Raw genomic sequence first — 27,660 nt, 5'->3', positions numbered from 1 at the left:
TAAAACCCAAATAATACCGGAATATCCCACGTCTTAATCGTAAAATGCTATATTCGGAAAAAGACCTTTTTCGGAATATCCAATCGGAATATGCTGTTTACATGACCTGTATCAAATTCGGAATATTGTCATATTAGGAATAATAGTGGAATATTGGTGTGCATATAAAGGTACTATTAATCTTGCCTCTGGGCCCCCTAGCAAATTAATGCAGCCATGGCAGACACATAGGGACACTCCTCCTGTTTGGTGTCTTCACCCCTTTTTCCACGACAATTTCTGTTTTCATATTAACTTGTCACTTTGCAATTATGTAAATAATTAATTATCCTACTGATCCCCTTTCTACGGCCCTATAGGTCAAGACACAACAGCATTTCACAACAGCAACAGCCGTGTAGGAGCCTGTTCCCACTTATTGCAACCGGTGCACATCAATTTCCCTCAGGAAAAATTACGTTTTTTTTTATTTTATCATATCATCCCTACCTGTGAGAGGCAGCAATGTGTTGCAAGGTATCCAGTCTGCCAAAAATCCAAAAGAAGGACTTCCGTTTGTCGCAGACTGACAGATGTGCATCCAATCAGCGACGAGGAATCATTGTCCAAAACATACGCAGGCCTACCTTTTCCAGTTTGAGTCTCACCAAATGTTGTTTTGTTTTCTACTTTTGCCAAATGTTGTGTTTTGTAAAATTATCTTGTGTTTTCTGAAATGTTGTGTTTTTTTTAAATGTCTTGTTTTCGGAATTGTTGTTGTGTTTTGCGAAATGTCAAGTTCTGTGTGAAATTTTGTTTTCCCTTTTGCTCTTGTGTTTGGTCCTTCAGGGCCACCGTACTTTATGGTTAGCTAGCCCCATTAATCGACTAACCCCTAACCATATGTCAATGCCCCGCACCCCAAGGTCAGTAGCTGGGGCCTTTTATCATATCAGCTGATGGGAGTATGCTCACTTGCCATGGAACTGTATACTGAAATTTCCAGTTTTTATGAGCACTTTTGCATTCAAGTTATGTGAGAAAAAAAATTTAATTTTAACATTTAAATTACAGTTTCATGACAACTCATATGATCGAAAGCTCCAGAGCTGCTGTTAAAGAGACCTTAGGTGGGATTGTTTAGTCAACTTCTGTTTCCAGGGTCAAGATTGAACTTTAAGACTCAATGAGTTGCAGCATCCAGTACAAATATGCGCAGCTGCGTTTGCAAAACGAACTTCCAAAGAACAGTTTGATTTAATTCAACTCGGAAGGAGCTGGTTTCCGTCATCTCACACAGTAGGATCGAGGAGGAGCAGAATTGAACTCGGTGCTGCGTCTGCTGTCAAAAGTAGTTGTAGCAGCGCATGCGCACAATCGCACCACTGCAGCAACAGAATGATGTCACCCATTCAAAACAAGCCCAGACACACACCGACCGATTGCTGGACAGGCGATGCACGGTGTACTCATCCGACCCACAGGACTGGACAAACTGACGAGCCGGGGACGGTTGAAGACCCACCGCCACACATCAACGACACAGCTGTATATTATTCGACACGCGCTCTTTGGTGTTTTTTGAGCCGTTCCTGTTCCTCCAGTAGTCATCATCAAGACTACCTGTCAAAACGACAAAAGTGACAGATTCACGATCGCTATCGCTGCAGATTTCTGGACACGACAATGACTCTGGAGGATGATCTGACAACAGCCGCAGCGATGGGAAACACGGCAGATGTGGAGTATCTCCTGCGGGCAGGAGCTGAAGTTAACGGCGTCAACTGTTTCGGTCGAACCGCTCTACAGGTCAGTCTATCTCCACAGATGAGCTTCGTCCGCAGATAGAAGCGCATTACCTTACTTAAATGTGTTTCCGTAACAGCATTTACATCATTAAGCTCCTCAAATGACAACCAGTTTAGCCAAGTCGGGAGACATTTTCATCCAGGCTATTTAAGATATTTTCTTTATTTAGGCTACCGAAAAAGCAACCCACCTAAATATGACGGGCAGTCGCGTGAGTCGTTCGTGGACTGTGATTAAACTTCGGCTATACTTTATTAATCAAAAACGCGTTCCTATCGAGGTAATAGCCTATGCCTAATATATATTTCCCATCTAGCTAAATAAAATGAAACTGTTTGTATGGAGCCTTTATACGGCTAGCCTACGAGTTACAAAAGACAGACTGTTGTTGCTTTGGATTATTCATTTTCGCACTGTATCAATCAGGCTAAAAACGAAACATTAGTGTAGGCCTATAGGACAAGCATAGTAGGGGCAGGCTATTATGGTTGCGTTAAAAGTAGAACATATAGCCTATAATATAGGGCCCTGTTCTTAATCTCTAAATAGGCTATTCCAGCAACAAGTGATCAGAATTATATACACCTTCTAATCTATCTAATAATAATAATCTAGTTTTTATTAGGCTATTTTATGGCCTAATTAAAACGGCCGATGCCTCTTTAGGATAGATGCAGTCGAAGTGCCTTCGTATCATAACATAGCCTAGTCACAGAGATTGTACTGAGGAAAAAAACAACTCTCCTGTCCTCAAGTCAGTTTCATATAGCGTAGCATCATAGCATTTCTCTTTAAGATGAAAGGAAAAGAAACTAAATTCGAGGAGCTTCTAAAAGGCTGCTGCTCAAATCACTCGCCTACAGACGGGTTTTTTAATCAGTTTATCGCATTGTTTTGGTGCGTTAAATGTGCTTACAGTGGCTCATCATTCTCCTATTTCGACTTAAAAATATGAGTGGAGATAAATTATATTGTAGTCCATGTGGGGCAATATCCTATGTCACCCTGCTGCATCTCTTTGCAAGTCTATTATCTCCAGCGTCAGTCGACAAGCTCATAATGGCGAGGTCCTTGTAATGTGGTTTCCCAAATATATTTCCAAATCCGATTGATGAAATATCTGGGTGAAAATTGAGTAATTATTTGGTCAGCGTTTTTTTTTAATTAAATTGCAGGTCAAACTCTATTCTTGTCCATGATGCTCTTCTAGTAAGCATATCCTAGGCCTAAATAATTGATAAAAAAATAAAAAATAATTATTTTTTTTACAGTAGTAATCGAACCCTATAGCCTATTCTAACTGCGGGTTCTATTCTTCTGAAGGTGATGATGATGGGGAGCACGCCGGTGGCTCAGCTGTTACTGAAGCACGGAGCGGATCCCAACGTGGCGGACACAAGCACCGGGACCACCCCGCTGCATGACGCGGCCAGGACGGGCTTTCTGGACACTGTGCGGTTGTTGGTGCAATTCCTGGCTGACCCGCAGACCAAAGACAATACAAACAATCGGGCTATCGATTTGGCCCGACAGAACGGCCATTTAGATGTGGTCGATTTTCTGCAGTCTCTGTAAAATACTCCGTGATATTTTTTGTTGCAAATGGGGGCTCTGAGAAACGGGGCATGACGAGGCCTGCAGCCAAAATTATGCATTAGAATGTTTTGCTGAAAAACATTTTTTTTTTTATTTATTTGTCAGATTATTTTATTTTTTTGCTGATAGGCATCTTTTTTGTTGTTTGAACGAAATCGGGGTTAGGCTCAGGGTCGTTTTTATAATATATATAATATAATTTAATATAATATAATAGCCAGGCTATTGGGCTACTGATATTATACAGCGACCTTAATTAACACAATTTGTTGTAGATTTATCTTCCGTGGTATAATTGAAATATAGGCTATCGATTAGCTTATAAGAAACCCCACTTTATATAGTGTACAGTTTTAATGTTTGTTAAGTAGCCTAAATTGTATTTTTAAAATAAAATTTAAAATATTTAACCAAATATTTAACCAAAGCCATTCAAAATGTTTTGCACATTGCACATTAGTGTCTAACGTATCCTGTGAGCATTATCTTTATTCTGCATAGACTTCGGGTCCCACTTGCTGTTTGTACAAATGCTATTTCCGGACTCGCATATATTATGCACTTTAATAAAATCGAGATTTAGGCCTATTTTAAGTGTTTTAAGATTAACAGATTAGAAACAGTAATAATATGGTTATGCTTTACACATGGTCTAAATGATGGATTAGGCTATGGTACCAGAGAATAAAATAACAATTAAAAATCAATCAAGCGATTATTATTTACCTGGCATTTAAATTCAGTAGGGAGTTTAACATTGCTGAATAACTAGACCGAACGATTAATAGGCTATATCGCCCCAGGGGGAACATTTCAAACGTTAGGACTTCTCCTTGGATGAACAGATTTTGATGAATATTTACAAAGAGAGATACAGAGCGAATGTTTTTCCTGACACCGCACGGTAAATATCAGGCTACAGGCTCATGATCAATTAGCTCTGGTCTCAGGTAAACACGCCAGTAAGCTCAATGCTGATGCAATAATTCATTGATTTATATTTCAATGAAAAGTTTTGACGCGATATTTTTTTTTGTTTTGGAATTGATATCCCTAGAACATTTGACAGAAGTTAGTTGACTTAAAGCACCACTAAAGTAAACGTGTATGTACATTATTTATGTTTAAAAGTGATGACTCATAAAATAGGCCATGCATCTACTTCTGGCGAGTTAAACATTAGCCTGGTTTAGTTTGAGCCTGGCTGTGTTTATGGCTTTATGAAACCAAAGTGAGGTTTGACAACACACAGAAAGTCCCCAAAACCACTACAGGTGTAAATCACACGGTGTTGTCTCTTCTGAAACGTCAACGGATGGGTCCAGTATACTTCCTGCCATGGTAAGCCATTTTTATCCCAACAATAAATTATGTTCATCACATGTCAAACAGGAGACCGTTTTTACATTTTTTTTTTAATTAGCATATTCAATGAAATCATTGGCAAAATTGCTTCAAGACCGGAAATTCTGAATTCAGAGGAATATATAAATACACAAGTGACTTTACCCTCCACATGTATTTTTAACTCGAATTCTTTTTCTGTAATGGACAATAGCCCTTTAAAAAGACAATCTTTGAAATTGAACTAAGATACATTTTAAAAGTAGTTTTGAGATTTTAATGTTTTATTAACAACTTTAAAGCATGATTTCAAATCTCCATAGGTTTTATTGAGCCAATGTATGCAGCATAATGCATTCATGTTTTTCAGACAAGGTAATATAGAGGAAATACAAGGTACCAAGTATTTTATTTTTTTTAGATACTGTGCAGCGTGAGGACAGTCAGATGCAGCAAATGCAGATAAGAAAAGGGAAATGGCAAACATGAGCGGTAACAGAAGGCCCAGCACTTCAACAAAATGACCAATTTTACAAGATGATGAATCTTACAGTGTCAAAGTTTAAAAGTGTGCAAAATGTCTGTCATCTCTAAGTGTCAATAAATGCAGTCATATTCTCAAAAGTACTCCAAATACGGTCAATTAGCTGTTTTAATAACTGGAAAACAATTTTCATGTACAGTGCAGATCCTATCCTATTATAATTGAATGCGGTCGGGGTCGTGAAGAGCAAATCAAAATATTTCAGAAAAAAAATAAAATGTGCATGTGAAAAGCAAAAGATTTATTCCCAGTATTAATAACCAGACATTTTTTTGTAGTATCCAGGTATTTAAAATATTTTACTTGAGTACATGCAATATATTCAAGACATCAGATTCTACTTTAAAAAAGGTTTAGATTACTTGTAACTAAGGCAGTAACAAAGTACTTATGTGCTAAACTTGCAAAGCATTTTTATTGCCATAACAGCAATAAAAAACCCAAAAGTTTACAGGCAAATATATACATTTTAAATGTTGACAGACCACATAAAATATAAACGCACAAAAAAACAAAAAAAACAAAACACATCTAGTATACTCCTTAGAAGACCTAAAATCTTTGTTGCTCTTTTGAGACAGAAAAACTGCTGCTGGAGTGACAATACTCATGGCTGTTCCAGAGAAAAACACTAACCTGAAGAGGCAGTTATATATATATATATATATATATATATATATATATATATATATATATATATATATATATATATATATATATATATAATTATTTTTATTTATATATATATATATATATATATATATATATATATATATATAAAATTTTGATGAAGACAGAGCACATGCATTATTTATGTGAGGCACTTTCTTGTGATTCACTGATGACAAATCCACAGGCAGAGTTGAGTCTAGTCGGTGGCGATACAGGTGGTGTCTGGTTTCCTTTTCTACTTCATATTGTTCTGCACGCTTAGTGTTTCGGTAACATGACTGAAGATTGGGCCATTGACTGTAACAGAAGGAACAAAATAGTTTTACACCCCCCCCCCGTGGATGTGTCAAAGACATACAGCAACAATAGCTACATTTAGATTGTGAACGTTGTCTAGTGTTTCAGTCTAGTCTGAGGCCAAAAGTGAATTACATTAGAAAGTTGAAGAGATAAACAGAGGACATAATGAATCAGGACGTTTTATTAAAACTGGTGTGCCGGTTATCATTACCATAATTCAGATAAATCATTTTATTTCAAAGTGTGAACCTTTCCAATAAACAAAGATACATTTTGAATAGAAATGTACCTACTTAACTTCCTGCAACCTTAACGTACTTCAAGCATATTAAAAAAGTATTGTTGCAAATGGATGTACCAAGTGTAAAAACACTTATGGGATTGTCTTAAGTGCAATTAATTATGATACAAAAATGTGTTTAACATTTGTATTAACATTTGTTAAACATGTGCACTGTTAATTATGCATTTCATATTTTTATTACCACATATATTGGGTTAAGACGGTAATACAGTATTACAGTCATGGTGTGTTTTCATGCTTAAATGTTTCCAATTTTTTTTTTCTCCATTAAAAGTTAAATCAGCTGACTTGGATTTTGTATAATAAAAAGCTGCAATACAACACAATGACAGTGTCTAAGTCAGCCTCGCAGACGGAGCGATCATTGCTTTTTTTTTTTTTCGGCACTTGGGCCTCATGGTGATAATCACGTTCATGAACGGCTAGTGTCTGGAGAGGTAATGCTCCAGATGGTTTGATTATTCCTTTGAAACACAGTTTAAGATGTGGCTCAGTGAGACGGGAGGCAGAATAAATGAGACCTCCGTTCAAGATAGCCAGCTATAAAAAGGTAAACAAACCCTCTTTCACAACCTCTTCAAACACTTAGTGAATGGAAATGAATCATCATAAAGTTGACAACTTACTTTCAAGGCCTTCATTGTCTGAGCCCAGTCCATCTGACTAATCTGAGGTATTGCAGTCAGCAAGATACTGCTGGCTTTGTTGGCGTTCTCCTTCATCGTCTTCAGTACGTTGTCAACACAGACCTAGGACAAGGGAAGAAAACAGCCGGCATGTGATAAGAATCACTTACAGAAATGCAAATTGCACTTCCTTTAAGTGTCTTGTCACTTTGTGTTTCCCTAAAAAAAAAAAAAAAAAAAAAAAAAAACAGATGTGAAGGTACCAGCTCGATACCGGACAGCAAGGTGAGCTGCTCAAAGAGAAATTTAGTTTGACCTCCAAGTTTATTCAAGTCACAACAGAACCTGCACGTCAGCCGCGGAAATAGCCAACAGTGCAGATGTGAAAATCAGTCGATACCAGCTGGGCCTTGTACGCCAATGAGTCATTACGTGGTATTCATAATACACTTAAGTCTTTGAGCAATTTCACCTGCCATGTCTATGACACTGGCAATCACAACATTATTCACCTGATGAACATCGCTACAAGAAGAGGGGAAATAAAAATCATAAGCATGCTTATTCATCAGCTGTATTCACGTAGAGAAACAAAGGCCTCAGTCACATGGTCAAGATAAATATTTAAGTATATCTGCATGAAATGATGTTGGTGATAATATTAACATTAATAACATTACTCAGCCACATGTACTGTACAGTGTACAGTAAGTTACATTATTTCCGTCCTGTGCTTGTGTTTTCTCCTTTAACCTCAATTAACCCCTCCCTTGAGTGCTTTGTTTTCATGTCACATTCAATGACTGGGTTCGTGTTTTTGTGGTGTTTGCCAGGATGAAGACAGTGAAGCTGATGACTCAGTGTGACTCAACCTCCTCTGGCAGGGCTTCCACCGGAGGCTGGCAGGCAAGCCGACTGGGGGGGAAGGATGTGGCGAGCCTTCTGCGACAGGAGGGGGAAGAGGTCAGCTGCAGGAACTCGGAAGTGGAGTTGTGAGTTTGGCTGGATCAGTGACAAATAAACTGAAACTCGCCCACACACAGTATATCAACTGCATTATCCAGAGTGTCTGACAGAGAGAAGGTCAATCGGAAGCCAAGAGAAGCCACAAATACTCTGTTCTGCTTACGGAGCACAGATGGCGAAAACCTTTGTTGAGAACCCATCATATGTTTAAGTTTATTTCATTTATAAGCAAACAAGTTTGTAACAAAGTGCTTCAGAAAGTTGAAAACATATGTATACAAGCATAAAACACACACATACATAGATATAGTGGAAATACAACACGATTCAAGTAGAAACAAGTTGAGACACAAATTGAAACCCTTGAAATCAGATAAACAGAAAACACACACATACATAAATACATACATACATAAAATAAAAAAAGGAAAGAAAATCAGATGAACAACTAAAATTAAAAGCTAGAGAATAAAAGTGAGTCTTAAAAACATTTTTAAGACATATGGTCTAGAAATGTTTTTCTTCTTAATGTAATGGTTCAGTGATGTGCCAACTTTAAACACTGCAGAAAAAAAGTCAATACGGTAATTGAAACTTTTATCATTATAAAAGCAAAGATTTGCTCTTTTGTTCCCACCTACAATTTAACACTCCTCTTAAAATCAGCTCCAAGAGGAAAGCATAAAGTTAACTTCTGACAGAACTGCCTTAAAAGTGACAGAGCTATTACCAAAAAAGTTAATTTATGCTATCCCTGGAAAAGTACACATTCACTTTTTTTAAGGAAGGAATTCCGAAGTTTGTGAGACAGTGAATGTGTGCCCCAAACAATATGTGCCCGTTTATATAAATCGATCAATTTCAAGTGATCAACACCTAGCGTGCTCAGTGACAAAAACTGAGGAGGACATCATGAACCCAAAGCTTGTTTCCTGCTACAAGAAGACACTGATCACCGCAGTTTACAGTAAACAATGTCCCTTTTGTTACAAGCACAACAAGAGTTGCAGGAAGTGAGGAGAAAAACAAGCTAGGGATTACTGTATTGCATCAAGTTAAATAAAAATTACTTGAATAACTTACCAGGCTGAGTAAATGAAAACTGAAATAATGAGTCCTGTTACAGAAACCACAGATGTCCAACTATTGTTTTGCTTATAGTAGAGAGACTGATACATATTTTTTTTTAAAGATTATTTTTTGGGCTTTTCCCCCTTTAATTGAGAGGACAGCTAGATGCGAAAGGGGAGAAAGAGAGGGGGAAGACATGCAGGAAATTGTCACAGGTCAGATTTTAACCCTGGACCTCTGCGTCGAGGCATAAACCTCTCAGTACATGTGCGCCTGCTCTACCCACTGAACCAACCCGGCCACCGTCTGGTACATCTTTTTATAGACGTGACCATCTGGCTGCCATCATCAACATTTTTCTTTGTGAGAGCAATGATTACTACCTTGATGATGTGTCACAATCGCACTTCTAGCTCAGAGCTAACGTGGAAAGATCCGATACAATTGTGCAATAATTGTTTTATAGCACACTTTGGCACAAGTGGTCCAGCAAGCAAGATGGATCTGGGTCAAGTGTAAATCACCAGCTTAGTAAAAGTAGAAAGGTTGAAAGTATATAACCTGATGACAAGTTAGATAATAAAATGCTACAGTATATTTTGTTATTAGCCTGCTGGGACCCAGCTCATAGCTTTTATCCAAAAGTTCTCCAGTGATGGTAAGCTGAATGCTAAGGAAAGAAATCTTAAACAACTAAAAGCAAACAGATAATAAAAAAGGTGATACTACTGGCTGCACAGACAACAAACACAAAAAGGAAGGAAGTGATGTCACCCAAAATGCACCAAACGTGCATCCCACTCTGCCGATACTGACTCACACAAGGCACAAACAAGGACAGAAGAGACATCAAAGTAAAAAAAATGCTTTTAGGATCTCCAGCCTGCCACTTACCGCCTCCTCATGCTCCTTCCAACAGTCATAGTCTGTTGCCATGGCGATGCTGGCATAGCACAGGCCGGCCTCCTTGGCGAGGACCACCTCTGGCACAGTGGTCATATTGATGACGTCAGCACCCCACTGGCGGAACATCAGGCTCTCGGCCCGCGAGGAAAAGCGGGGGCCCTCAATACTCAGCATAGTGCCTCGCACATGGCACTTGACCCCCAGGCTCCGCGCCACCTCCACCAGGACCTGCACCAGGACAGAGAGTTAGTAACCGTCTCCATACAGCTGATGGGATGGGAGAACAGGCGGGACCTGTTGACGTGGTTTTATTAGCTGCTCAGCTTGTTCTCTCCGCTGTAGTGTTGAGGAAATAAAACACTGCCCGCTATGCTCCGTTTCGGTCGGTTGGAGATCAGCTCTAGCGCTGTGGAGGTAGGTCTGGCCACGTGAGACTACGGATCAGAAAATATTTATTTTAAAAGTTAAAGCTGCCCTCAACACAAGATGTTTTTTTGGACCTACCATTTTTTGTGACTTATTATTTTCAATATAATAAATTATACATTTTGTTTATATAGCGCTTTACATAGTACTCAAGACACTTTACAGTACCAGCACATTAAAACAGATGAAGCAATAGAACCAGCAACTAACAGTGAATAATATGTGAAACTATAGTAAGTGGAAGGCTAATCTGAAGAGGTGTTTTTATGAAGGATTTAAAAGTGCTCAGGTCAGTACAGTCAATATAAACAAACAGGACATTTAAAGAAACTGCAGAACAGCAGCAAACTCACAGTTTGTACTATAAAAAATAAAAAAAACAAATCTTCTACAAATCATTTCCAAATAATTAGCAACAATATGGCAGCAATACAAGTAATATAATCTATATAATAATAACAACAACAACTTACATAGTCAGAAAAAACAAACCAAATTTGTTTTTCATAAATGTGTTTTATACCATGGAAAATACTTGACCTGTGCCTCATGCATTATATTTGTATATCACCGTTCATAGAGTTTTGTTTATGGATGCTTTTTTTTTTTTACATAGTTGCAAAGGCAGGGAGGGAATGAGTCCTTACCCCAAGTGAAGGAGTTCAAGTACCTTGGGGTTTTGTTCGCGAGTGAGGGGACAATGGAGCGGGAGATTGGTCGGAGAATCGGCGCAGCGGGTGCGGTATTACATTCAATCTATCGCACCGTTGTGACGAAAAGAGAGCTGAGCCAGAAGGCAAAGCTCTCGATCTACCGGTCAGTTTTCGTTCCTACCCTCACCTATGGTGATGAAGGCTGGGTCATGACCGAAAGAACGAGATCCAGGGTGCAAGCGGCCCGAAATGGGTTTCCTCAGGAGGGTGGCTGGCGTCTCCCTTAGAGATAGGGTGAGAAGCTCAGTCATCCGTGAGGAGCTCGGAGTAGAGCCGCTGCTCCTTCGCGTCGAAAGGAGCCAGTTGAGGTGGTTCGGGCATCTGGTGAGGATGCCCCCTGGGCGCCTCCCTAGGGAGGTGTTCCAGGCACGTCCAGCTGGGAGGAGGCCTCGGGGAAGACCCAGGACTAGGTGGAGGGATTATATCTCCAACCTGGCCTGGGAACGCCTTGGGATCCCCCAGTCGGAGCTGGTTAATGTTGCTCGGGAAAGGGAAGTTTGGGGTCCCCTGCTGGAGCTGCTCCCCCCGCGACCCGACACCGGATAAGCGGACGAAGATGGATGGATGGATGGATGGCAAAGGCAAGTGGGTAGAATAAAAGTGACTGTACAGACAAGTTTGCAGCTATGCCTATAAGTGTTTTAGGTTATAAAACTATTAAATAAATCTTGTTTGGATGCTTTTACATTTTGCTTGCTCAAAAGACAGATGTACCTAAATCTTAAACGCTAATCAAAAACTGTAGCTGCATCCTGAATATCAGATCCGAGCAATTTATGACCGATTGCATACTTTTTCCTCACACAATTAAGCCCCAATGACACATACTTTTGCCAAAAAATGTTTCATGTATGTAAACAATATTAATTTAACATCCTTAAAGCTATAGTGCGTAGTTTCTGCCGCCCCCATAAGGAACTCTACTGTAAGTAATGACAACAACACTGTCGGCGCATCCACATGACACAAGCCTTCCGTGACCGTGCACAGCCCCCACCCCTCCTCCACGCAGTTGCTAGTAACAAAAGAGGAGACGGAGGATTAAAAAAAAAACATGATGGAAGAGATCATTATCTTCACTCGAGCTTCTGCGCGGGAAAGTCACCGGACGCCACAATCTTCTGAACATAGCCATACTGAGAAATACAGAGAGAGTTGTGTGAAGCTGATAGTCTCGATTAGCTTTGTATCAACTCATTTGGCGATGGCTTCACACTTTTGGTCCATTTTGGCCGAGCCAACGCATATTATTGTACAGGAATTATTATTAATTATATCCTGACATATGTTATGTTAATGTAATATGTATGCACAATTTAAAAATAAATTGGGGTAAATGTGAAGTAAAAAAAAAAGAAAAAGAAAAGAAAATTACATAATTACATAAATGGTATGTACAGGTATTTGAGGACTCACCTCTCTGGTTCTGTTGCAGAAAGGCTCAGCCATGGGGATGTGACTCACTCCTGGAGGACTGGTTGGCTGCCCATCGTACAGCGTCTGAGCTCTCTTGGTAGTCCTGGCAAAAAGAACAGGAAGTACTGAAAGTTAGTATCAAAACACATATTTTAAGAAACACTGAACATGAACACATCAACCAAGCAGCAAGTAAAAGTTAATTGTCACAAGGACTATGCAAGCATTAACAGAACAGCAGCAGCCTGGTCTCCTGCACCATGCCGATAACTGTTGTTTAATTTCCAGCTCTGTGGAGTCAGCGGGGTTCCACCAGGCACAGCGCCAGCCTGCCTGCAGCTCTTTATGGAGCCGGGTCGGGAGTATACAAGAGGCTGACTTAGCCCAGTGGCCTGAGAACATTGGGGCTTTTGCGTATCCCTGTATGCCCTCAGCTTGTTTTGCAAGGACTGAATTATTTTTGAGCATTTGGTTATATCATGTGTAGATCATTATGTAATGGGGTACTAAAAAACAATTAATAAATAAAAGATTTCTCAGTGGTGCTGATTCATGGTATAACTTTGGTTCTCTTCTATTTTCCCAGGGATTGCTTAGTCATAACACAATTATCTCAGACATTCAAATTTCCAAAAGAGTGAACGTCGCATCGGCAGTATCTTTTAAGCTGATGCCCAACCCTATCTCTTACTCATAACTCTGGCATTGGAAGACTAGTCATTGCTTAAATAGACTGAGCCAGCTGCAGCTCCACCCTGCTGAAAATCCATAACAGTGGTGTGTGAGAAAAACTACGGGCTCAGTACAATGCCCGTTTATGTTATAGAAATCAAATTATCTGGGCCTGGCATTTCATTAGCGACGCCATTACAGGATCATTGTTGCAAAGCCTAAAATTAAATATTGAAAAATTCCTAAAATGCAAAAAAGATGAGCTATGGACTACTAAGCATTAGGTATTTACTGAAACACAGTTCCATCGTTGCAGGTCTGACGTACAGCTCGTCACTTGAAAGATCTAAAGCTTGGGGGAAAATCATAGCACTGTTCAGATTTTATTACCAATGATAGATGGTGCCACGAAAAACAGATCAGAAGTGAAAATCAAAACAAGAACATCTAAATCAAGGGTCAAAATAGGAGGATTTTCGACCAAGTGTTTGGTGTAGCCTTAAAAAAAACAAGGTTACGATTGTTGAATCAATAAAGTGGAGCCTTTACAAACATGCTGTCACATGCTGCAGGACAAGTCTGAACTAGTCCCAACAAGCAACTTCCTCATTTCTGATAAATAGATCTTGTCTGTGCTTGATGCTGGAACCTTTCACTTACATGGCAAAAACAAAGCCACGGGCAACGTGACGCAGTGGTATGCAAGTGTGCAGGAGAACACACTGACACGACTGTTGGCAGGCAGTTCAACTCACTGGAAACAAATAAGCGATCCTACTTAAACAGCACCTCTCACTGCACATATTGAGTTATTTAATGGAATTTGTGCAATCAGCTAACTGACAAACTCGCACACTCCCACAGGGTCAGGCTACACATAAAGTATATGTATATGCCTGGAGGTCAGACACTGCTGAGAGAGTATGCTTTCCCATCAGTCAATAAAGCAGAAAGATATTCTCAGGTTTACCAGCAAGTTTGTTTGACTCTTCAGGAAGACTAAGCATGGATTTCTAGTGATCAAAAAACAGAAATACAAGACTTTGTAAGGGTTTTGTTGCAACTGAAGACAAAATAAATATGGGTATTATAGATCCAAATAAACATGAATCAGTTAACCTAGTTTAACTATGGGCAACTTGCACCAAAAATCACTTCAAAACCATAACAGCACTGTCAATAATTGTCAATATCAACTCTTATTCCAATGAGGAAATGAAAGTATGTCTTCATGTAAAGAAGAGCTCTCCATTATAGCCATTAAAACATGATGGTGGCTATTAGCTCAGTAAATCAAATGAATGAGAACTGAAGGCTGAAGTTCTCACAACTCAAAGAGATTGATACACCAAAATGAAACCGACAGGAAGGAGCCTTGACGGCTTACAAATATATCTTTGCAATATCATATAGGTGTCAACCGTTTCCATGGCAGGAGCGTCACAGTGACAGTGGCATTTTTAATTCTCGCTAAAGCCGTTGGCCAACTATGACACTTGAGAGTTCAACCAAACCTCAGGCAGAGGTTAACAATTCTTCCCACTGAACGTGACAGTAAACAAATATTGGCTTTGACAAATGTGTCAAACGTGATAAGTCGAGTCCTTCGCCTCTCTCACTCAGCTATCTGGACACTTTTGTCCCACAGTAACGTGAATCCTGTCAGTGTGATGTGTGGGAAGAGGACTTGACTTGTTGTGCAAGAGACTTCGTGTACAGTCATAACAACCAACAACAAGCTTTGTCAGAAGGTCAAATTATTTAGAGGAACACATTAAGACGATTAATACATTCTTAATTGATGTTGTTTACTTTGTAAAACAATGAATGTAGCCACTTTACACATAAACCTCATACTGTGGCACTCTTTGTTGCTTTCTGGTCTGAATTAAAATCGGTTTAAATAAGCAGCAACACACTTCAGGGTGTGCAAGGTCATAGATTATGATATGACATGAATGCTGTATCTTATTAGCTGCGTTAATAAGACTAAGGCTGTTCTGTGAGAATGCCAGTCGTATATATTAAAGGAAGTGTGATTGGACAGTCTTAAAGTGCCTGGTATCTGTAGCGATTTCATGTTATCACTTTTATAAAATAACTTCCCCTCACTAAAATGACCGGCTTTTCACCCCACTTAGAAAAAAACTTTTTTTTCCCCCCCATGTTCAGTTTGAACACAGAAAACAACTAAATTCAAGAAAACGTACTCTGCTAAATCTATTCTAAGAATACAATTGAAATGCTCTGACATTCTCGGTTTTACTATACGTCCTGAGTGTATGTGGAAAGAAGAAACAAATAACTGAATCATAACCTGCTGTTGTAGTCAAATCCCACTTACCTGTCAATGAACTGATCTATGATGACAATGTCTCCTGGCTGAATCTCCTCCCGGAGTGAACCACAGGCCGTGGTAACCAACAGATGTGTGCAGCCCTCTTCTCTCAGTGCCCAGATGTTGGCCTGGTAGTTCACATTGGATGGCATAATGGTGTGCTGTCTCCCATGCCTAAAAGATGGGAACAAGCAGAACTCAAGATACACATCGTTTCATCATGTTCACTGAACTTTAGGTCAAGGGCAGAAACAAGATAATATAGCTCGGCACTTCATTGTTAGACGCCGTGAAATATTGAAGACATGCAGTACGAGTAAATATCCACTAGATGGTGCTAATAGAGAACAATAATTCACATTTTGACAGTACAGTAAAACACCCTTTCTTACCTTGCAAGGAGCACACATTCCACATTTTTTATTTTCCCAAGTATCAGAGCATCGGATGGCTGTTCAAGGAGAACAGAAATATCCAATTATAAATTAAAAACTCTACTGTAAGAAATAATTTACAAACAAAACAGGACAGAGTGTCAACAGAGCTTATCGTTTACACTGCTCTATTTGACAAGAAACAGGTTAAGGCCACAAAACACAACTAACCTTTCCATACGGTGTGTCAACATAACGCTCAGTCCTTCCCTCCAAGATATCTGGGTCATCAAGGCCTGAACCACCAATTATTCCAATCTAAACAAAAATTAGAAAGTCACACAACTACACCAGAATCAATAGCTGACCAAAACTCTTCCATTTGCATACACATTTAAAAAACACAAATACATAAAACTTTCCATAATTTGGTTAACATACAGGGTAGGGGAATTAGGAAATGGATAAAAACACGAAATAGAAAAGAAATGCAGTGTCTATTAACTACGAGGACACATTCAAAATCGGTCACTACTTGTTACCAACAGTATCCAAGACCCCAATGACAAGATGTGGTAATTTCCTCCTCGGGGAGAAAGCTGTCTGTGTTTGTACATACAATACTGCTTAGGGTAAGAATATGTCCTCAAGTACTGTACTTCTGCTGTAGCTTTACTAAATTTCAGAGGTAAATAAATTACTTTAATTTTTTTTAAAGATTTTTTTGGGGGCTTTTCCCTTTATTAGATAGTGACAGTGGATAGACAGGAAAGGGGGAGATGGGGGATGACACGCAGCAAAGGGCAGCAGGTCGGATTCGAACCCAGACAGCTGCAAAGGACTCAGCCTACATGGGGCGCACGCTCTTACTGGGTGAGCTAGAGGTCGCCCCAAGTACTTTTTTTTTAAACTCCACTACATTTATCTGACAGCTGTATTAGTAAGTAGTACTTTGCAAAAATAAAATGAACAATATATGATCAGATTCTAAAATATGATGCACAGTAATGGATTAAACTAACGATATGTTAAATTGTTAAAATTAAAATAATCAATGCATTAATAATAGCCTAACAGAGTTGCTGTTGTTCTATACAGTAGTACATTTTGATAATATTGTAGTTATGTAAAGTCTGCAGCATGGTATTGCTACTTTAAATCAAGGTAAGTGGTGAAGTATTCTGATCCTTTACTTAAAAGGTCCCATATGTTCACACTTAAACTTATAGCTGTATGTGTCTCACACTTTTCTGAGAGCCTTTTTTTTTCTCCCCTCCCACAAACGCTTGGATTCGCTGCTGGATGGAATGTTCGGCCCACAACTAATTAATATTCATGAGCAGAACGCTCTGATTGGCTAAGCACAGATCTACATAGAAGGCGGCCTGGAATCGATTTTGTTGGAAGCCTACCATAAACCGCCATAAACATGGCAGCGGGATATGCAAAAAGTACTATACCATTCTGTTACAAATAAAAGTCCTGCATTGGAAATGTCACATAAGTAAAATCAGGAAAAATGTACCTATTAAAAAGGTATAAGTACTCAATGAAAAAACTGGTCCATGTGTCTGTTAATATTATAACTCTAAGAGTAATATTACTCAAGCATTAGGCCTAATGTAAAAGCAGGTTTTTATTGTTGTAGTTGGTTAAAGTAAAGCTAATTTAACTATTTTGCACAGGACTGAAACGAATTATGTTGTGTAGTTTAACAATACATCATATGTTATGAGGTGTTTGTTTTATAAGCAAAACATTTAATCTTTAATGTAACAAGTAACTAAACGCGTCCAAGATTGTAGTAGTGAAGAAAAAAGTATTATACACTTCCCTCTGAAAGGTAACGTTAATGGACTAAAAGCAGGAAGTATATTGAAAAGAAAAGACTCAAGTGAACTACAAGTACCTAAAATTTGTACTTAAAGTACAATATTTGAGTAAATGTAGTGATTACCTCGTGCTGACAGCTGTCACGTAACGTTCCAATGAGTGAGGTGCACTCTGTCTGCAGTGGCCACGTGCTAAATCAACTACACCTGAGATGGTTCACCTTTAATGCTAGCTGTTATAAACCGTACCACGTACAGTTATAGAGCAACCTTGCAGTTAGCATGCAAAAGCTAGTGTTTTTTCGCCATGACCGTTTAAAACTGCAGACTATAAGTAACGTTACAGCTTTGCTAATACAGTACGATGCTAACAGATTCTTTACAGTCTCTGGTTTTAACCCACAATGTTCAGTTAGTAAGACTTTTAACGTGACATTACATTTTAGGTTATTACCTTAATGGGCACCGTGGAAGCCATGACGATAGTTTTCTTGCCTGTAAAAGTGAAGATTTTTAAAAAAGAAGTTGTGAGGAAGACTGTTTATAGCCACAAACTATGGCCACAACCGTTAACAACATCCGTCAGCACCACGGACATCAGACAATTCTCTTCCTGTTTGATTTGTTTGCCTTCAAAATAAAGGCGTGTCGAAACCAACATTTTAGATCAGATAAATGGCCTAGTGGTTTTAGGCTATTCTGGTGTATTTACTTTATCGTTTTTAAAGGCAATCAATGTGTTTAACTTTCTCCTTACCTTGCAGGAGGCCGCTGGTTTCCAGTCAGAACACACGCAGACACGTACGGATAATGCTTTTCCTAGCTTTATAGTTACTCGAAATTCACCATCTTGTTTCACTTCTTGTGGCCCTGGGTTTGAGAAAAACATGAAAGGCCTTTTCACACTTACAGAGCCTTCAGAAGTGTTCCCTCAACACTTAGAGATAAATATTACACCGTTTATTTTTGTCGACTGATTTTTAGAATTAAATACCATTTTTTTGCATCCTTCTACACTGAAGCAGACAATCAGCCCAGCACTTGGCATTATCTGTATTGTGGGAGGCAGAGAGCAAAGGGTATGTCTCATGAAATAGAAAGTGAACTCTATAGCTACAGAAGTAGGTTTATTTTAAGAGATACAGGAACCAGATTGGTTTGAATTTGCATGCAAAATTATGACTACTCCTCTTTTTGTGATGCTACAAATATGCAAATGAATTTACAGTACATTTTCAGCTTCTTACATTTTCTATCTTTCACCTCTTACCTCCAAATTACTTTAGACCTTTGATCTAGTTTGAAGCTCTAACACAAAACAAAATGTACACTAGTAAAGAGGTTGGTTACTCCCCCAACACAGTACATCTGTACATCAGATCTTCTTATCTTGGATATAGTGTTGTAAAATGTGACACGGAACGCAATTCTTTCACTCAATCTCCTTATCTCTATTAAAACCATTAATCAATGGTTGCAAACGTATGGCGAGTATGGCCCAGCTATTACTAACATGAACCCAACAATACTGCAACACATGGAAGAAACAGAAAACCAACAGCACACACAGTTGCTCATTACAATTTATTTTAAATAAAATTGAATACAAAAGAGCCAAGTCTGAAATCCATCATCCGCGGATAATAAGTACTATTCCATGTGCAAGGAGAAATTGTTTTGCATTAAGAATATAGCTGAATTGTGATGACGACAAAAAAAACAGAAAAATCACTGAAATCAATATTATCCCTGAGACCACCTTAAAATAAAATACATCCATTAAAGAAAATTAATATCTTGAATAAGTATTGACACTTAAAAAAGATGTGCGACTCCCAATGATTCCATTCTGCTTGTTCCTTGTTCAATGGCACTTTGCAAATAAAATAAGATTATTTTAGGTGTTAGCTAACCCAATCGTGTAAGCCAGTGTCCAATGAATTGTTGCAGTAGAAAACACTTGCGGTGGCATTTAAAGGGATATGTGTATTCACTATATCTGTCAAGGTCGGGTGACCTACAACATATTGAACATTGTTTTGATGTAAAAATACTGCTGGCAGGCATTAGCTGCTAACGGTGAAGCCATCTGAACCTCCATAAGGGGCGGGGTCATCTGTGGTACTGTCCCATGGTTGTCCTCGTTTAGTGCTGCTGGCCTGGGTGACACCGTCATTCGCAAAAAGAGTCGCTGTCACTATCAATGGTAATGACAGTGGGTAAGTGTTTCTCTGTGCGTTCGCTATTCTTGTGCCTTTTACTTTTCTTCTTGTGTTTCTTCTTCTTCTTATGGTGATGCTTGCTCCGCTCATTAGAGTTTTCCTCGTTGACGAGCTCCACACTGAGGCTCCTGCTGGTCTTTCTTGACCTGTCTTTGGATTTTTTACGATGCTTCTCTTTGCTCTTTTTCTTGTGTTTTGTCGGTAACGCGGGGGAGTCGCCGTTAGCATTTGAGTGGGGAGGTGTGCTTTTGGATGCCTCTTCCAAATGTCTTGTTTTGTATTTCCTCTTCCCACCAGGCTTACTGTTGTGAGATCTACTTTTTGTTGAAGGGGAGCGACTGCTGGAACAAGTCCTCGAACGAGAACGCCCCCTGTCCCGTCTCCGCGAATCTCGGCTGTGGCTCCTGGAGCAAGACTGCCGATCTGAGTAGTTGCGAATACTGTAATAGTAGGACCGCTTCTCTGTGTAATTCATCCCACTATTATTTCTCTCTTGGCTGTAATGCCTGTTTGATTGATAGCTGTAATCACGGTCTCTCCTTTTATAATTACGGTCACATTTTGAGTAGTCTTTGCTACTGGAGTAAGAAGAACCTCTTTCTCTGGATTGAGTTCTGCTGGGGGAGATCACCGGGCTCCTGCTAGAGTGCCTGCGCTCTGCACTTCTTGACCTCCTCTTTCTCCTATGGTCTCTGTCCTTAGACAAGTGCCTCTCCCTAGATCTATAATTACTGTCAAATCTTCTACCGGTGTCTTTTCTGTCTAACTTACCGGATGTGTTGTGTCTGCTAGATGTTGAAGAGCTGCACCTGTCTTTTGAATAAAACTGATGATAGTGGTCCGTTTCTGCATTTTCTGACTGTCCAGCACCACTTGGATCACTACTCTGTGAAGCTATGGGACTGAGACTGGAGAAGCGGATGTGTTGAGGTAGAAGAGGCACTGCTTTAATATCTTCACTGGCAGACTCATCAGAGTCAGAGGAGAGCTGAACCAGCTCAGGAGTCCTCTCTGCTGTTGGCTTAACGAAACTTATAATGACACAGTCGTCGCTGTCATGGGACAGACACTCTTCATCGTTAACGCCACCGTGTGCCACGTCCGTTTGGTTATGAGGAGTCATTTGCTGCGGAGAGGCCCCAAACTCCTGTGTCTCCTCCTCTAAACTGCTGTCTGAATCGGAGTCTAAGTCGAGGACCGACAGACACTCGGCCCTGCTCTGCTCCGCTGTCGTAGAATATGATGGCCCAGGCGTCTCATCATCCCACGCGGAGTGGCTCAGAGTAGACGCGGAGTCTCCTGGGGGGTCCAACTCCACTGAGTCTTCCTCATCCTCTGAGATAGCTATTACAGATGAATTGGAACTGCTGTCTTCATTTGAGGAAGGGGCGGGGCAGTCGTAGGCAGCGTGCTGGTCATAGGCCTCCATATTGAAGGGGGACTTTGCAAAGCTGATGAACTCATGCAAAAAGTGCTCCGTGCGCCCCTGGAGGAACGGCCTGAGCTCTTCCTGAATAGCTCCATCCTCCATATCATAACGTGTAATGCGTGACATGATGATGTGTTGAACTATGTTGACCAAAGAGCCATGGGCCCCATATAGCACAATGAGTTCTCTTTTTAGCCAGGGGATCAGTCTATGTAGGCAGGCAGGATTTCTCCTGAAGAACTCAGCGGAGGTGTCTCGGGAGCGGCCTCCATCCCGGATACTCCGAATCCTCACCCCCCGTCGGTACAGTTCCCTCCTGAAGTTTACCATTTCCTGCTCTCTGACACTGTTCACCGCCCTGCCTTCACTCGCAGCTCTCCTCTTGGCTGCCAACCTCTTCATCATCCGCCGGATGTAGCGGTCCTGGGGCTGTTGTGGAGGGTTTGCTGAGGCTTCAAACATTACTCCATTGTCTGGAGGTGGAGAGGTCCTTCCCCGCATCTGCCGATGGACGCCAGTAAGAGTTGTGCGGTATCTAAACCGCACTCCCCCAAAAGTCCCGAAAGAGCCATTATCCACCGGCTGCAGGTCATACTTCTTAAAGTCTTGATCTGATTTTATACTGTGATAGATTGAATTAAATGGCTGTTTGCATAGAGGGCACTCAGCTTTGTTCTTCGACCACTCCTGAATACAGCGGAAACAGAACTTGTGTAGGCAGACGTTCAGGTACGAAATGTTGTTAAATATGTCCAAACAGATGGGACACTTGGAGTCTGGGGACACCTCTCCAGACATTGCTTCCGAGGTTTTCCTTCTGCCCTTTTTCTGGCTCTGCTGCAGGGCAATCTTGATTGCTGACATGATCTAACAAGATAAGAAAAATAAGGTTTAAATTATTATAAAAATTGGGAATGTTTTGCCCTTACAAAATAAGAATGGTAAGGCAGTGATAGAGTAACCTGTAAAGTTTTACTGAGGTGCTGCAGTTAAGTCTAAAATCAGACCTGTAAACTTAAGTAGCATCATTTAAGAGTAAACCAAACAACTGCACAAAATACCTTCCTGTTTATTGAGAAAATATGCTCTTCAAGTAAATCTGACATCAGATTCATTAGGCAACTAAAGGTTTGCACACTGTGACTTGCACAGAAAATATTAATGTGCTAGATTAAGCACATGATGTAGCATAAAAAAGATATCAGTATTATTCCTCCTTCTCATCATAACAATTAAATATGACTCTGAACAATTACTTGTTTAACATTATACATTATTATGACATATCAGCTTACTTTCTATAATAAGAACAAGGCTGTCTCCACCATTTCAAATGCATATCTACATAAATAACCTTTACATACATTCAAGAACCATACACGTACATCATAGCATATAAGTATCTTGCAGTTACAAGAAAAAAACTATTTATAAAATCAAACATGTCTTGTATTAAAAAAAGAGAAGAATAAATGACAGAAATGGCGGCCTAACTCGGATGGAACATGGATAGTGTTATATGGTTATGACAGTCCGTGATACATAACTATTATTACAGTCCTAACGTTACATCGGATCTATTCGCGCTGTAACGTTACATATGCCTTTCATATGGAGAATCTTGATAAACATTAACGTTACCACTGAGAAGAACACGTCGGATTAATCCTACTATTAAATCTAGACTCGTTTTTGTCCTTCGGTTATGTTGTTGTTTTCTGTTAGTTAACCTAGCAGGTTTGGCTAGGACCGAGTCTAGCGCCGTCTGTTTGTAGGGTGAACACTCAATGAGTAACCTTACCGTTCTTGTCGGTAAACAGTTGGAAATACGTCGGATTGAAGTGCTGGTATTATCTCAACAATCCTGACATTCTTACAAACTATTCTGTCGAAGGTACATTGGCGCTACCACTGATCGAAACTGCGAACTCAGCCCACGAACTGACGAACATGGTTAGCTAAAGTTAGCACGCTAGCTAAGTAAGCTAGGGCGTTATAGCATGGATGTATTGCGTTATAGCTATCTAGCGTTAGCCAGCTAGCTAGTTAGGCTAGGACCTCTACAGTTAGTTGGGACGTTCGAGAAAAGTTGAACAATATTTACTTTTGGCTTCCTCGGACACGTTTGCAGTTGGAAACTGATTAGATCTCTTCGTCTTGAAGAAACCCATTCATTTCTACATAACTGTCAATCAGGAGCAAGTCTTTACAAGCCCAGCAGCCTAGCTTCATAACACTCCTTCCATATCCCTACCCAACATTCTGAGTATTTTTTTTAAATTCAAGCTAGTCAAGCCACTTCCGCCCTTCAGAATAAAAGTGCCATCTTTTCATTTTGAAGAACTACCAAAATAAGAGTTCGTACACACTAAATCAAATCAGGATAAACCCCATTGAAATTATTTCCTATTTACATTTTTATTGATTATAGCTATTCTACAGTGTACATACTGTAATGTAAACATCATGAAGCACACTGCCGGTTAATAGTTAACAGAAGAGTCTTTAAGGCCTTGTTTTTATGCTACATGATACCACATACTGTACAGCTAATAGTAGTCTGAAACACCACTGGAGTCATATAAGAGTAAAAGTAATATTTGCCTCAACTTCAACAATAGGTTCAAATTTGACAAACATTTTATGCTCATTAGGCTATGCTTGCCATTTGGAAATCCAGTGTATCTTAAGTGGTTACCTTGTGTTGTACCAGAGCTGGTATTAATCTAAACTTTTAAAACAACATAACATTTTCAATTTGGATCCCACCTATCTGCATTATATCCCCACCCCATTACCCTGCTCAGAATTTAAAAACATTAAATAAGTGGAGTAACATCTTATAAAAATGTAATTTACAGCCAACCGCTACACTAATAAGGTTGATTTTACTAACATTCGTTTTTTTTTGTTTTTTTAAACCATGATGATCTGGCAGTTAACTCGAAAAAATGTTTCTCTAAAAAAATACTAAAGCCTCTTACTGGAAACATTCATTAATAATCTCATCATTAAATAATGTCATTATTTACATTCATTTGTGAAATTATACATACTCATAAATAACTTTGTAATATTTTATTGGCATATACACAGTTTTTACAACAGAAAATGATTGAAACTTCAGTGATGACCATGGGTGTTGGGAAGATCTGGAACAACTTCACCCGTCTCCAGAATGGTGTCACCCTTAACAAAATGACAAGGACAAACTAATTAGAAATACTCTTTTCCTCCATGAAGACATCTCAAAGAACAGCTCTTTTATGCTTTTGTCAGAGCATCTCTGGACTGTGGCCTGTTTGTGTGCAATCAGACTGCAGGACAATCAGGTCTTACTATGGCTGGTAAAGCAAGCTGATATGCAGCTGTACATACAAAAAAATACAAATAACGATTATAGTGATTACAGGAAGAACAAAGGTGCAATGGTAGAATTAATAAATCATACTTACAGGGAACAGCTTGGGCTTCAAATCCACAATGCCATATGGCCTTTGCTGTAGGGGACAATGACATTGTCAATGCTGCATTCAAAGTACTCCTGCTTTCTTTGCAAGTGGCCCTACTTGTATGCTACCTAAAGAATACAATAACACTCTAAATAGTTAAACATGTATGTTATTATTCAGGAACTTACATGTGCAAATGCAAAAAAAAAGCTCATAGCGGTCATACACAACAGTAAAAAGAAAATAAACCAATCCGTGGCTCTTCAAAGACTTAAGCATTCACACAAGTGAAGGTCTAACTCCATTGCACATTACATGTAATAGTTACTTCTCATTTATTTCTTAGTATCCCAAATAATGTTTAAAATTTCGGTTGACTTACAGCAACATGGTATTTCACACAGTAGTGAACAATCCAAGCAGGTATCAACAGCCGTGTTAATGTAAAAACTCCACCTGTGTATGCTTTGTAGGTCTGTGAGGAGAAGCACATTAGAGACAGGTTATTGTATATAGAAGAGAAGTACATCATGAATCACAGAGTTTATTCTGACAGCCTCACAAAAGATAATACATACTACAACATAGGGATCATGCTCTTTTACTCTGAGCAGGTGAGGAGTTTATGCATGTAAAAAACTCAGCTGTAAAATACTCTTATGCTGAGACATAAAGTGGACCAAAGCAACTCAGAGACAAGAGAAGTTTCAAATTTACAATCTGTATGGCTGGGCAATATATCAATATTAAATCGATATTGTGACACAAGATTAGATATCATCTTAGATGTTGGATATTGTAATATGGCATAAATCTTTTCCTGGTTTTACAGGCTGTATTACAGTAAAGTGATGTAATTTTCTGAACTTACCAGACTGTTCTAGCTGTTCTATTATTTGCCTTTACCGACTTAGTCATTATATTCATATTACTGATGATTATTTTCTTAAAAATCTTATTGTGCAAATAGTTTGTGAAAGCACTATTTTTCACTAGGCCTACTATGAAATAGTCAACCCTACAATATTGTTGTGAACTCTATATCTAAGTATTTGGTTTAAAAAAACAAAAAACGTGATATTTGATTTTTTCCATATAGCCCAAACCTACAAACAAGTAAGATAAAGTCTGACTTAGGGCTGTGCAATTAATTGAAATTTAATCGTGATTATGATTTTGACTCCTAACGATCACAAAAACAGAATAATCGAGAAAAACAATTATTTAGCTCCTTACGTTTTGCAAGTAAACTCTTATTTTCTCATGTGTTCTGAATGAAAAAATAAAGTTTAAATAGGAAAAGTATTAAGGCAAATTTCACATATTACTGTTGATTTATTTAACTTTTTCCAGTTTTTTAAGTTCAATAATTGCAACATCTTTCCAGAAGTTAACGAGTAATCGTGTCAAATTATCGTGATTTCAATATTGACCGAAATAATCGTGATTATGTTTTTTTCCATAATCGAGCAGCCCTAGTATGACTGTTACAGTTCATAGAACAAATCATCACCACATGTAAAAGGACATAGCTAGAGTTCCATTATCTCAGTGAACAAATGTGAAGTCACTAGTGAAGTCACTGGAGAATATGACATATTGATAAGAACCTCCATATTATAGTCAAATGATACACGCACAACTATTATTTCAGCAAACGGTCGAAATAATTTAACAAACCTGTCATTTTGAGAAAGCAGTAGGTTAGGTTAACGTTACCGTTAGCAGTTTCACCACGTTGGAGGCGAGTGAACATTCAGCTGTGTCGTAGCTTAATATGTCAGTGGTCACACTATAGAAACCGTTCAGTTTGATATCTGATCGTTTCTGTTTGTAACCTAACCGTAATCACCAGTGGTTGTTTTGCTAGCTAGCGTTAGCTGTGTGTCGGCACTCACGTAAAGCCTCCACAGGCTCTTGGGCTCCAGAAAGCCAGCCCAGAACTTAGCGACAGCGCCGGGAGGTTTAGCTTGTACCACGGGCTCCCTCGGGCTGAGCTCCTGGTCCTTCAGCCACTGCCTCCGGAGCTTTGTTATCTGCTCGACACGGAGCTTCTCGTCTGGCGTGTACCCAGACATCGCTTGTTTCTGGATATTCAACCTCAAGAGACCTACAATGACACCATGGAGGACACTTCTCTTTGCAGAGAAATATACCAACCAACGAAGAAGAAGAAGAAGGAGCGGAAACGTGATTGATATGAGTTTGAACAGTTCAACAAATTCTACTGCGACACCTGCTGGATCGGAAGAGAATATAGCTAGTGACATGAAGTGATTTGTTTTTCTATTCCTTTCCTCTGCTACCATTTGTAATGCAATTAAAACGCATTGAATCATTCTGAGACTGACAGAACAATGCGGTGTGAGAAGAGTGTCAGAAGCAGCGAAGTCTCTCAGTCACTCAGGTTTATTCACAAGGTTCAAGGTTCTTTATTAATTAATCATGTGCACAACAATAAAAGCTGTGCTTGGCCGTGTATATATCTAAGGTGCTTGGCAATGACAATCTTAGGATTCATTCTATTTCAATGCTCCAGACTGCTAAACTCTCTGCACAAATCCATTGTTTTTATCAGCATATAGGGCTAAAATGTAAATACATAAAATATAAATTAAGTAGTCTATATACATTTGTGTAGACGGTATTGCAAATGAATAAAACTAAAT

At 39.3% G+C, this 27,660-nt stretch overlaps 4 protein-coding genes across 5 annotated transcripts; 1 reads left to right on the top strand and 3 right to left on the bottom strand.

Annotated features, from left to right (window-relative positions):
* The first annotated feature begins 1,384 nt into the window (after positions 1-1,384).
* cdkn2a/b (cyclin-dependent kinase inhibitor 2A/B (p15, inhibits CDK4)) lies at positions 1,385-3,972 on the top strand. The gene is made up of 2 exons (XM_039797793.1): positions 1,385-1,788; positions 3,112-3,972. The coding sequence occupies exons 1-2, from the start codon at positions 1,666-1,668 to the stop codon at positions 3,361-3,363; spliced, it is 375 nt and encodes a 124-aa protein (XP_039653727.1). The 5' UTR covers positions 1,385-1,665; the 3' UTR covers positions 3,364-3,972.
* A 2,060-nt stretch (positions 3,973-6,032) lies between these two features.
* LOC120557452 (methylthioadenosine phosphorylase) lies at positions 6,033-18,491 on the bottom strand. The gene is made up of 8 exons (XM_039797781.1): positions 18,343-18,491; positions 16,288-16,374; positions 16,075-16,133; positions 15,689-15,856; positions 12,673-12,775; positions 10,106-10,345; positions 7,175-7,297; positions 6,033-6,241 (listed from the first exon to the last, which is right to left on the bottom strand). The coding sequence occupies exons 1-8, from the start codon at positions 18,364-18,366 to the stop codon at positions 6,203-6,205; spliced, it is 843 nt and encodes a 280-aa protein (XP_039653715.1). The 5' UTR covers positions 18,367-18,491; the 3' UTR covers positions 6,033-6,202.
* A 967-nt stretch (positions 18,492-19,458) lies between these two features.
* Positions 19,459-23,808, bottom strand: toporsa (topoisomerase I binding, arginine/serine-rich a). Of its 2 annotated transcripts, none has more exons than XM_039797763.1 (2): positions 23,644-23,808; positions 19,459-22,406 (listed from the first exon to the last, which is right to left on the bottom strand). In XM_039797763.1, the coding sequence occupies exon 2, from the start codon at positions 22,401-22,403 to the stop codon at positions 20,061-20,063; it is 2,343 nt and encodes a 780-aa protein (XP_039653697.1). In that variant the 5' UTR covers positions 22,404-22,406; positions 23,644-23,808; the 3' UTR covers positions 19,459-20,060. The 2 variants fall into 2 exon arrangements, with proteins under 2 accessions (XP_039653697.1, XP_039653703.1); XM_039797769.1 differs by lacking the exon at positions 23,644-23,808 and adding an exon at positions 23,341-23,619.
* A 794-nt stretch (positions 23,809-24,602) lies between these two features.
* ndufb6 (NADH:ubiquinone oxidoreductase subunit B) lies at positions 24,603-27,163 on the bottom strand. The gene is made up of 4 exons (XM_039797730.1): positions 26,890-27,163; positions 25,374-25,466; positions 24,995-25,039; positions 24,603-24,728 (listed from the first exon to the last, which is right to left on the bottom strand). The coding sequence occupies exons 1-4, from the start codon at positions 27,067-27,069 to the stop codon at positions 24,663-24,665; spliced, it is 384 nt and encodes a 127-aa protein (XP_039653664.1). The 5' UTR covers positions 27,070-27,163; the 3' UTR covers positions 24,603-24,662.
* Between the last annotated feature and the right edge of the window lie 497 nt (positions 27,164-27,660).

This window comes from Perca fluviatilis, chromosome 1 (genome assembly GCF_010015445.1).
Source record: "Perca fluviatilis chromosome 1, GENO_Pfluv_1.0, whole genome shotgun sequence".
In the NCBI taxonomy this organism is placed as follows: Eukaryota; Metazoa; Chordata; class Actinopteri; order Perciformes; family Percidae; genus Perca; species Perca fluviatilis.
This window is presented reverse-complemented; position numbering and strand designations above follow the sequence as displayed.

Excerpts from the sequence above, each read along its gene's own strand:
- cdkn2a/b (XM_039797793.1), top strand. The coding sequence starts at position 1,666 with ATGACTCTGGAGGATGATCTGACAACAGCCGCAGCGATGGGAAACACG. Across the intron at positions 1,789-3,111 it reads TCGGTCGAACCGCTCTACAG|GTGATGATGATGGGGAGCAC; the intron begins GTCAGTCTATCT and ends ATTCTTCTGAAG.
- LOC120557452 (XM_039797781.1), bottom strand. The coding sequence starts at position 18,366 with ATGGCTTCCACGGTGCCCATTAAG. Across the intron at positions 12,776-15,688 it reads ATAGATCAGTTCATTGACAG|GACTACCAAGAGAGCTCAGA; the intron begins GTAAGTGGGATT and ends TCTTTTTGCCAG. Across the intron at positions 6,242-7,174 it reads AGACAATGAAGGCCTTGAAA|TCAATGGCCCAATCTTCAGT; the intron begins GTAAGTTGTCAA and ends CTTCTGTTACAG.
- toporsa (XM_039797763.1), bottom strand. The coding sequence starts at position 22,403 with ATGTCAGCAATCAAGATTGCCCTGCAGCAGAGCCAGAAAAAGGGCAGA.
- ndufb6 (XM_039797730.1), bottom strand. The coding sequence starts at position 27,069 with ATGTCTGGGTACACGCCAGACGAGAAGCTCCGTGTCGAGCAGATAACA. Across the intron at positions 25,467-26,889 it reads AGAGCCTGTGGAGGCTTTAC|ACCTACAAAGCATACACAGG; the intron begins GTGAGTGCCGAC and ends TTCTCCTCACAG. Across the intron at positions 24,729-24,994 it reads TGAAGCCCAAGCTGTTCCCT|GGTGACACCATTCTGGAGAC; the intron begins GTAAGTATGATT and ends CATTTTGTTAAG.